Consider the following 11,635-nt stretch of genomic DNA (forward strand, 5'->3'; position numbering starts at 1 on the left):
AGGGTCAGTGAACAAAAAGGCTTATCCCTGACCTAAACTTATGGACTTCATGTAAATGTAGGCGTCTGAATTACTACCTAACTCAGGGGTTCAGCGGACACGGAAGCTTCAGAAGCTGCACTCACCGTATAGGTGAAATGGGCCTAGATTGCAAGAACACCCCTCATCAACGCAATGTTGGAAAGCAAAACGAAGTGGGACCATTGCAGCAATGCCATTTCTGCAATGGTCAAAGGAAGGAATTATTCAAGGACATTAGGACGACGTAAGATTCAGATAGAGATGAAAATCGTTATAAACAGCAGAATTTTAACACCTCTTTGATACTAAAATTAATACCCCTAGGGACAATTCCGAGTCATCGAAGGTTTGTTAGGTATCCCGAAATTTTTAGAGGGTAGACGCCTAGGGGAGTCCCACACTACCCGACCGCCAGAACACAAGGTCGGGTGCCTTTCTGAAAATTTTCTTCATGAAAAAAAGGTACCTTCTTACCTACTTACTTAGCCAAACACAGCAAATTTTCTTATTTCAAATGGAAACTTAAATAAATAAACCAATACTCAGAACAATGCTTTATTTAAAAAAATAAACAAGGTATTGCTTATAACATTTTCATTTCTTTATGTCGACAAGTAATAGTTCCATAACTACATCTACCGCTTCATATTTCATTTGACAGGCTATTCTACGTTCTTGCAAGTAGACTTCTTGATAAACTTGAATAAAGCGTCTATTATATTTGCTGGAGTTGTGTCCTTACAATTGGCCTCTAGATCATTCACCACACATTCTTGGAGGTTTCCAATTTTACTAAAATAAACCATGTAAAGATTGATCAGTAAAGATCATTAAAAAACCTAAAGTATGCGTTAAAATATCAGAAGAATGTCTTGGACAAATTCATCTGTTGTCAGTCAAATGTTCCATAGTAAATAGTAAATAGTTTAAATCATCAGTTTACGATTTACTGCACATAGCGATTTTTTTTATGACTACCCATGATTCATCAACCCTGACATAACGACTTAGAGACTTTCTAGGATTAACTGGCTTATTGAGGAATCTTATTAGTCTTATTATTACTTACTTGCATTTTTCTTTGTCCATTCGTAATGTAGGCAATGCAGTAGGAAAGCTTGAAAGACTTAAATTATTGGAATTTATTTTAAAAGTATTAGTAATGCAGTTTTTTATTTGTTCGGAACGAGAGGAGACACATTCAGTACCACCTTCAGCAACAAACACTAAAAAAAGATGCAATTGGAAAAAATTCAGGGGCAACGACTAGTGGAATTACATCTTTCACAACAAATCCTTAAGATTTGCGTGAATTTAAATTTATGTTGCTACATTAAAATGTGTACATACTGGCTAGTCGATCACCATCTCTAAAACAAGCAAAAGCAACGACTTCTTCAACAACACTTATCGCTTTGTTCAATGCGTTGATCTCATTTTCTTCCAAACATTCCTTGGAAACATTTACAGTTTTGAATACACATTCCTTATATTCTTCTCGTTTCTTGCAATATTTTCCGAAAACCTCATCCATAGAACCAGTTTTCTTGGCAACCTCCAACTCTTCTTTTACCTTGGTTGGATCAATTTTGTCGTCAAGGCACGATCTGGTTTCATTTATTGCCAGCTGCAATGAAAGGGAGAAGCTCACAAATTAGATATTGGAAGTAATATTAATTGCAAGAACCTTGAGTCGATCATAGGTGTCTGGCTTTCCACTTTTGAGGCATTTTTCTTTAAGTGCAGGAATTTCATCTAAGTTTGTAGGATGATTGGGTAGTTCGATTTCAGCCAGGCAAAAGCCTAAATTGCGGGTGCAAGGCAAGGGATCTGGCTGTTTTGATAACATTTTTACTTACCTGCTGATGCTAATAACAAAAACACGTACAGCTTCATCTTCGCTATTGCTATATCTCACTGCAAAGAATAATAATGTCGTTGGCTTGATTTCAACGTTGAAAGGTCAGACCGATAATGCCGGTGAGTGTTAATTCCACTGTTATTATAGTTATGTCGGGTCATTAGGTCAAGTAATCACGATAATACATATTGGACGCCACCACAAATGCCAATCATCTTTTACTTTAAAGCCGAAATATTAAAACATATTAGTAATGTTTCAGAGTCCAACAAAAAGATCGAGCAATCGTGTTATGAGTGTTTATGAGGCTTCAATGGTCGTCATTCTGCTGTTAATCATAAATTACATAGGCATCCGGAAAACAACAATTTAACATCAATTATCGTTTAACAGTGGTAGTTCAGCAGTCTGGAATTATTTGAAGACACATTGAAGAACATTAGAAAGTTTGATATAGAAAGATGAAAAGCATAATATCTACAATTATTGGATAGCAAAAATGTTAATTTATACGATGAGGACGAGTAAAGTAATGAAATTACTCTATTTTATATTAACTGTATTTGCTGGTAATATCTAAAAATGTTACCAAAACAAAATAATTATAAATAAATTTAGCGGGTCGTTTTGCGATTTTTACACCAGCAGTTCATCAAAGGTGTAAAACTCACCTTTTACGCCCTTGGTACAAAAATAACTTCTATAAACGGATTGCTCTGTACAAATACTTACATATATCTGTATTATGTCGGTAGCAATTTGCAAAATATAGATATTTAATTACTGTTTTCTTGGAAATACATTAGTTGTTTCATAACATTAATGATTACCTATTTATCTTCTGAATTCGATATAATACTATCGAATAAAAGAATAATGTAGCTCTACTCAGTATTATCACTGTTCATATCGAAGTGCCGTTTTTTTTCGCCATGTTCCTAATAATAGGTGTTCTATAAATGGTGAAATAGTTCTGCGCGTCGCAGAAAATTCTTCAAGGAAAACTGCACAACAATAGATGCTAAAATATACATAGACTCCTCTTATAAGGTTAGGATACCCCTGTCGTTGTATATTGAAGATTTTTTTTTTCATAGGAATATCGCCTCCTTTATGATGATATGTTATACCCTGTATATCTTAGATTACTAACCCAAAATTCGGTATTTAACAAAAATATTTTATTTTAATTCAACCAAAAGTACAAAAATTGAGAATTAAAATTATATATCTTAACTCTATCAAGTGAATATACAAATTGATTCTATTACTAGCTAATAATAGTGCAAATTATATGTTAACATGGCTTGTGCGGCAGGTGCAGGTCATCGACGTCCTGAGGGTCGTGGATGGAAAGATCCATATAAATATATGTCAAAATCTATACTGAGTGTTTCATTTGAACTTGGTTTCGGTTTTACACTAGAAACTATTTTTAGCAATTCTGCGCTTAAAACTATGTATGTAGGGTGAGGCATTGCCTGTAGCTTTAAAAGATCAATTACTTTCGACTTCGCCAATTAAAAATGGAAACGAAAAAAGATTTAGCTTATGCCGTTTTTCAGGCAATAAACAATAACTGGGTGTCATAGATGCTGTTTGTGGGGAGGGTAAATTTCAGTACCCTGTTTATAGGGGATAAAATCTTGTCGTAGGCAATTCTGAAACACCTCGTATTATGAAAAATATAACAGTAATATCTTAGAAACTGAGGAAAATATTGAAGGAATCGAGTTTTAACAACATCATACAAAAAGAGTAATAATAAATATTAATTTATTAGCATACCGTGAATTACAAAACCCTGTTCGTGGGTATTTCGATCAGGAAGTATATTTCACTGATCACAAAATTGTGATCCGTATGTAATTATGTAAATATGTAATTTGTGCTCACTCTTAATATATTCTTCCCTCTATGTATCAAAATTTACCATATCAACAGATCCGGGCCACAGGTCGGTATCACTTTCGGCATCGGCTTCATGATCCGAATTAGTACGTCTGGAACTGCAACTCTCATCCGCGCACGAGTAAAACACGTCCTTCTTGCTTACGGAGACGCTTGTTCCAATATTATTTAGGCCTGAAAATAAAAACCTCAGATAAGTAATTTTGAGGAAAAATAATTAGGAACATTTTTATTAGGCAAATCTGACAAACTTTAGGAGCTGCAGAAAAAATATTAAACCCATTTCCATACATATAGGATTTTTAATATCAGTTGAAAACTTCGCCTTTAGAAGGAATGATAAAAAATATCACGATGGAAAATTAATCAGCTTCCTTCACTATCTGGTGACGGGGCCCTGTAACATATCTGATGCCTAAACCAGCGGATCAAAACGAATATTCTCTCGGCCTGAGTAAGCCAAACGATGAATATGTGACATGCGCCGGCACTCCGCACGATAACCAGTACACACAGGTGTAAACAAACTGAAACCAGTGGCACCGACGAAGGGTGTTTAAAATTAAATTTTTTGTGCTCATTTGTGATGTTACATAATTAAATTAAGTCATTTATAGTTTTATATATATACTTTTCATAAGAGTAATTGTATTATTACGAGCGCATTGACTTGGTAGGTATGTATTTATTTTAAATAATTTTTTGCAAATAAAAGACCTGAATATATCAGTTATGTAGATATGGCTTTTTGAAGGCCTTTTGAAAACCATATAGGAAATAAGGTAAATGTGAACTCTGCAGAGGCTAATAGTGATGTTAAAAATACAGACTTACATATGCAGTGTCAACGTCTTATTTTGAATATTTATAATTGTTAAAAAAAACAAGCATAATTCAGTTAAAAATATTGTAACATGATTAAGCGTAATGACTAAATAATTATAGTCGATGATTTATCGGGTTATTAATGAAAAAAATGTTATGGACCATAGCTTTGTAAAGGATGGGACTTCTCGAAAATTTAAATAGATCAACTATGACTACAGAAACATTATTCGAAGAATTATCTATAATTTTTATAAAGTAATTATGGTACCAACATTAGAAAGGATTTGAGAAAAGCTGAAAGACTACTCACATTATAATTATAATTGTTTAGCAATATTGCGAGCCATTATGATGGACTGCGATTTTAAACATAAAAAAATTCATAAAAGAATGGTGGTAATGGAGTCACAACGAATAGTTGGTTTGCGGGGAAAATATTTACGTAAAATTAAAGAATACTGACAGTTAGGAAGATGTATAGTTTATTTAGATGAAACATGGTTCGACATTCACGACGTGATTAAATATGGTTGGATAACGAAAACGAATATAATGTGCCACCTTCTATTGCCTCAATTATTCAACCAAGCATAGATAGCGACTCCACTGATGATGAGAATGATAAAACATTGAAATTTTAATTAAAAAAAGTAATACGTACCTACTAAACTTATTTGTTATATTAATTCAAAAAATACAATTTTGTTACGCCTATGTTCTGAATTCCTTTAACATATGCCGGCAAAAGGTTTTTTCGCAGGTTCAACTGTTAATAAAAAATACCACACTTTAACATCGTGTCTGGATAAAAAAGCGTTTATGGAGCTACGTTTTTTTGGAGTTTTGTATTTAGAATATATCCTAGAGTTTTGGGAACACCTTGTATAACTGCTTTTACCTTCTGTGGCCCTTTGATTCTGCGGATCTAAACGAAGAGCCACTGTATAGTGATTGAAGGCATCTTCGTCTTTCTGAAGATTCGCATAACACTCTCCGAGCAACTGATGTAACCTCGAGGTCGGAGTCTGTGTTTCTAGTACTTTAGTTAACATCTTAACAGCTTGCTCATACTGTTGTTCCCTGATCAGTAATTCAGTAAGCATGTACACCGCATTGGTATTTCCGTTCTTGTCTTGGGCACAAGCCTTCTCCAAAATACGTCGAACGTTTCGTATGGATGCTACGGGATCCTTAAGCAAGCATGAAGCATGAAGCTAAAAAAGATATAAAGTTAGGAAATTTATATTATCGGAATGTTTGGCTGGTTTTATGAAGGCGTTAAGCGTTCAGTATATAGTGCGCAACTCTGCGATTCCCTATGAGGATGTGACAAAAGAGCAAAATTTGACGGAGGAACAATTTAAGTTAAATTTCTGGACTTAAAAAAGATTTTTTTAAGTAAGAAAAACGCAAAAATAATTTCAATTAAACACACAAATACTATCTACACATTTATTTGCACTTACACAATATGCTTGAGGGCTGTTATTCAATTCTTTGCATGCAGCTAAAGCCACAGATTCAGCTTCCCTCAGCCTATTGGAATGTAAATAACACTCAACTAATCGTTTGTGGAGATCATACCTGAAAATGAAACTACTTTTATCGATCGGTTCCTTAATAACGTATGTAACATTAGTTTTGAGAAGTCAATGTCTCATGAGACAAGAACCAACATGCAAAATATTCAATTTTTTTCTTCTATCCTTTCACTTTATCCTCTGAACGAGTTCAACATTTATTTCTGTGATTTGTGTCATGTTTCTGTTTTAGTTTTAAGTTTCCACCTTGCCTCAAGCCAAAATTAAAGGTATTGGGCGATTTAGAATTGTTCAACTAATATAAGATTTGATTTAAATCGAAAGGCAAATTTGAAGACAAATACTGGTTTATGTGCCGTTTTCGAACGAGCAGTCTATTTTGGTCATTATGTCGGTACTCAGAATTGGTTGAATAAATGCAACATGAATCTCACACCCAAGGAAGACAACCCTTCAAAGTAAATAAATTAATATTATTTAAAATCAGAAGTTCATTTTTGACTAAAAACTTACGTTACATACGTCATAGAGGGACCAGCAAAAGTTTGACAAAATTTCGTACCTAAAGGGGCAAATGCGCAAAGCTTCAGTACAATGAACAGCTGCTTCTTGATACTTTTTAACTTGAAACAAAGCGTTGGCCTTTAAAAACAATGCCTCGACGTTTCTACTATCCATTACGCACGCCTGTTGTCCAAAATACGTGGCTTTGTCGTATTTCTTGTGGAACAACATGAGGTTCCCTGTCCAAGGACAAAAACTGATAATGGTACCAAACTTCGTGAATCAAACAACAGAAGAAACGGCAATAAATATAATAACTACCTAGGGCGACCCAATGTTCAGGGGACCAAAGCGATGGCTCTAACTTTGACGTCAAATTTTCCAAATCGCATTGATACTCTTTATTATCAGAATGTACTAGAAGAGTTGAAAGCAAGTCACGGCCAAACGTAAGGTTGGGATCTAGTCTTATCGCCTAAAAGGGAAAATTTTAGAGCCATGGTAGTTAATAATCATTGCTTAACAAAACAATAAATTACTAACACATCTTTTTGTTAAGGGTGATTCAATTTGGATTTTCACATAAAGGTATTAACCCTTCGTTAGTTGCTAAGAAATCTAAATAAACAATAGTCGCTATGGTGTGGGACATAGGCAGGAAAAGCACAATGCTAAGTTCACAAATGTTGATATTTTTTATATGTGGCACCTTACTTATGCTTTACCTCTAACTAAATATACAAAACAAAAATTAATCCTTTATTTCAAGTGGCTCAGCTACATAAAACCATACGAAATATGAAATCGGTTTTAACCATTTCATCGAATTATGAAATAAATTACATACATTTTGCAAGAAAAAGAATGGTACCTAGCTAGAATTCCATATCAAAAAAGACATAAAAACTGAGGGTTGCTTTTTAAAATTTTAACCGTAGGCATCGTGGGGCTCAGGGGGTTTAATGTAATACACCAATAAATACCTCAAAAGTTGATATTTAATTTCACGTGTTCTGCCAAATTTTCATATTGTTAACAGTTAGAGAAATATTAAATGCTATTCGTTTTCAAATTGTCACCCTGCATGTGTATAAGCTAAGGAAAGGTTAAAAAAGCGAGTAATTGAAAAATACAAAAAATTGCAGTTTCATTGGCTCAAAAACATTATCGAAAGACCATCGAATTTCGTACTATTCCTTTTGTCTGCTACGGGTTGCGCACGTAGCGATAAGGAAATAAGTTTATTTTCTACGGCTTTCTACCGACATCCATAGCAACGAGGCCAAACAAACACATCAACAGATTGACGGCCATTTTAGTGACAGCTGTGTCAAATTTTCAAGCCTAAGGCCATAAATCTCTTTCACTTTTTACAAATTCGCATTATTGTAGTCGTAGAAGTATGGAATACGACTTGTTTAAAATGGTCCAAACCGATAGAGCGAATTTTTAATTTGTCTTCGGACCAATTTGATGCACTCCTTTCTTCTTGTTTCATGTAAAAACATACTCACCCGTTGTAATTGTGTTATGGCTTTTTTGTCCTCACACATGTAGTGGTGACAATAGGCCATACTAACAGCTAAATACGTGTTATCTTTCAACAACCCATGTGTATCCAAACCTCTATAAGTTTCAAGAGCATGTTGATAGTCTTTGGTGTGTAAATAAGATTGAGCTTTAATCCACATTCTTAACCAATTGATTTCCGAGGTAACTGTTACTGCCAAAGAATTTACTTCAATTCCCTGAAATCATGCATTCTTCATGAAACTTTTGGATAATTACATACTTAAAACCAGAACTCACATTGATTCCCAGTTTAAGTAAATTCTCCATGGCCTCTATGGCTAACGGACACTCCCGCAGGACTTCCTTGAAACAGGTTATGGCAGATCTTTCCATGCCCGATTTGTAAATATTCCCCAAAGCCATATTTATTTTTGGCGTTCTCTGTCTAGCTGGAATGGTCTGCAAAATTTCGCCCGCAGCCTTTCTCTGTTTCAGTGCCATGCAGCAAGAGTAAATTTTATACTTGATTTCAATATCGCTTGTTAAATTGCTAGGTTCCACTGCCAGCTTAGTATTGCTATTCTTGGATCTATTAATTATAGTTTTTCGTATATGCAGACCTTGACGGTACAGATTTTCCGCCTGCAGAATCTGATGAGTATGGTACAATGCATTGGCATAATATAATGTAACTTGGAACTTCCCCACTAGTGTTAAATAGTTTGATTTTTGATCAATTACAGTCAAAACCAAGTCACACTGACAACAAAAAAATTGCCCATTTTAAATAAAAATTTTTCAATTTATGCGTAAAACTTACCACTTTGATGATGTCGGTGTAGAGTTCCTGATCATGCAACAATTTTAATTGGTTTATGATGGACGTGGCTGCCATATTCGCATTATATCCTAAGGAAAAATAACCAGTAAATGCAAATCTTCTTTAGGTTCAAAAGCTGGGACCTCAGTTACAACAGTAAAAAGTTAAGCAAATTTGTTTCCATTTCGAAGGTAGAAACTGAATGTAAAATCGATTCAACACAAACTTGAGCAAGCAATGACTGAATGGAAGTTTCTATTTCCAAGTTACCAAAAATAGTGAGAAGATCTTTATGTTCAATTATCCTTACACTGATCCCGCAGTGATAAATAGAGATGCCTCATAGGAATCTATTTTGGGCCCTCTTCAATTATTCTAACATGTATGCCAGATTAGATTCAGGCCTCACATGTCATACCCAGATCTTTTTATTATTTATTATTATATTATATTTTTTATAATTTAGCTTAATGTCCATATGCTTGACTCATGACTCTATACAGAGTAGTTTACCTATATGGTATGTCCCAAATAAAGTGAAATCCATGGAGATTATAAAAACAGTAAATGATTAGATGATTCAAATTATGTAGAATAAAGATTTGCATTTTCGTACTTGTTTAAAAAATGTTCTAAAATTTAAAATATTTCAATATATGAGCAAAAAAGTGAAAACTGTGATTTTCAAAAATTATAAATTATGAGTAAACCACTTGAGTAAATTTTACAAAATTTACCATACCATATCATCAGTCAGTGGGTGTTGTACTCAAATGGTATACTTGTAATTTATGATTTCCAAAACTCACATTTTCAGCTTTTTGCTCATATTTTGACAACCCTTATACATATTTTTAATTTTAAAACGTTTTCTGAATAGAACAAAAATGCGCATTTTTTCTTTAATTTGAATTACCTTATACCTTTTATCATTTCCATAATCTCCATGGAGTCCACTTTATTTAGGATACCCTGAATAAGATTGGATAATCTTACTTTATTTTTATTTTAAAATTTGACATTTCAACATACTAAAGGTAGGAATAAAAGAATTGTATATTCAGAGATGAAAAGAATTTGGCTGTATATTGAGGTATGTAAATGTAATTATAACACATCATAACAGTTGCTTGATTTGCAGAACACTAGGCCTACTAATTATGCAAATTTCTAATAACTATTTAAGAAATAAAAAATAATAAACTTTACTTACATCTCCTCTTCTTAAATTAAGAAGTGTTTGCTGTTTGATATTTATTTCTAAAATAATTAAACTCACACTTTTATTATATGGGGTGTCTCTAAATGATCTATACAAAACTCTAGCACTAAATAAAATTTTAAAGTTTTTAAAACGCAGGGCTTCAATGCTAAACCTTTTTAAAAGTTTTGTTTCATTATTTTTTCTTTAATGTCACTAATTAAGCAAATTTTGTATTTGAGGGTTTTTAAAGAAGTGTGATTATTTTTATCTTCTGGCACTAAACTTTGTTTAATGTCATAAAATTGTATTTCACAAATCTGGGCCTTAATTATCAAAAACCAGATTGATTATGAAATAAACGTTTTTACTTTAATGCGAAAAATATTTCAAAAAGCGAGCTTAATTCAGCATTTTAGAGGGTATACCTGTTTTGCACAGAATTTGTTGAGGAACCAAATTTTTATTAGTACTAAATTTCACACTATGTGACAAAAAAGTTACTTTTTTAAGCAGGCTGACAAAGCGTCTAAAAAAAATAATAGAGTGCTAAATTAATATCATTGCAGAAAAAATAATAATAAAGAAAAACTTTGAGAAACTTTACTTGAAAACCCTATTTTTTGAAAATTGTCTACTACTGAGCTAAGGCAAGTTGGGCTAAATCATAGTAAATCGACTTCAAGGATCTGTGTTAGAGTTTTATAAGGTCATAGAGTATTTTATTACTTTATTAATTTTCTCATTCGTACAATCTCAATATATTTTTAACACATTTAGATTTTGATATAACGTTTAAATCATAACACTGTTTACTGCTGAGTTAACGAATTTTTACTAAATAAACATAAACAACGAAAAACAACTGCTTTTTGTAGGTTGAAGTTTGTTTGAAGTTGAAGTTTGAAGTTTCTCAATAGCACGTTCAGAAAACAAATCTTCTACCGCCCTGAGTGTGCGAGTCTTGAAATTAGGATCCGTGTAAACTTTACCAAATTTGAAGTTTTATAACGCTAAGGCCATTGAAACAGATTTTCTAATGCTCATGCCCTTAGATTTGCTCCTTGTAGGACTCATTTACGAGGCTAATCGAAGTTCTGGAGATTTCTCCATGTTCTTTCTACAAGGAGGATACAATACATTATGATTTTGCTTAGATTTCTCCATTGCACGATTTTCGGGAAAAAAAATGAAAACTTCTATTTTTTAATATTATTTCCACGTGGGGATAATGGCAGAAAGAGCATTAACAACTTATATCCTGTGTAGCTGGAGCATTTGCGGTTGCAATGTTTGAACTGAAAATTATAACCAATGTTGGGAAAATACCCAACATCTTCACCTAATAATAAATTCCTTTCTTTGCCAACGTAAACCCTTCTTAATCACCCTTAAGGGCAGTGTTTACATTATCCAAATGCATACACATTCCACAC

At 33.3% G+C, this 11,635-nt stretch overlaps 2 protein-coding genes across 3 annotated transcripts; both read right to left on the reverse strand.

The window, feature by feature from the left end:
- Nucleotides 1-562: 562 nt before the first annotated feature.
- Nucleotides 563-2,177, reverse strand: LOC136410014 (27 kDa glycoprotein-like). Its single transcript, XM_066391911.1, has 5 exons — nt 1,881-2,177; nt 1,709-1,824; nt 1,372-1,648; nt 1,091-1,247; nt 563-813 (listed from the first exon to the last, which is right to left on the reverse strand). The coding sequence occupies exons 1-5, from the start codon at nt 1,915-1,917 to the stop codon at nt 684-686; spliced, it is 717 nt and encodes a 238-aa protein (XP_066248008.1). The 5' UTR covers nt 1,918-2,177; the 3' UTR covers nt 563-683.
- Nucleotides 2,178-3,488: 1,311 nt separating this feature from the next.
- Nucleotides 3,489-10,355, reverse strand: APC7 (anaphase-promoting complex subunit 7). 2 transcript variants are annotated; one of them, XM_066391616.1, is made up of 9 exons: nt 10,212-10,355; nt 8,999-9,087; nt 8,476-8,937; nt 8,181-8,414; nt 6,988-7,141; nt 6,725-6,905; nt 6,088-6,205; nt 5,520-5,835; nt 3,489-3,967 (listed from the first exon to the last, which is right to left on the reverse strand). In XM_066391616.1, the coding sequence occupies exons 2-9, from the start codon at nt 9,071-9,073 to the stop codon at nt 3,798-3,800; spliced, it is 1,710 nt and encodes a 569-aa protein (XP_066247713.1). In that variant the 5' UTR covers nt 9,074-9,087; nt 10,212-10,355; the 3' UTR covers nt 3,489-3,797. The 2 variants fall into 2 exon arrangements, with proteins under 2 accessions (XP_066247713.1, XP_066247714.1); XM_066391617.1 differs by lacking the exon at nt 10,212-10,355 and having other exon boundaries at nt 8,999-9,180.
- Nucleotides 10,356-11,635: the final 1,280 nt, after the last annotated feature.

Source organism: Euwallacea similis, chromosome 7 (assembly GCF_039881205.1).
Source record: "Euwallacea similis isolate ESF13 chromosome 7, ESF131.1, whole genome shotgun sequence".
NCBI lineage: Eukaryota > Metazoa > Arthropoda > Insecta > Coleoptera > Curculionidae > Euwallacea > Euwallacea similis.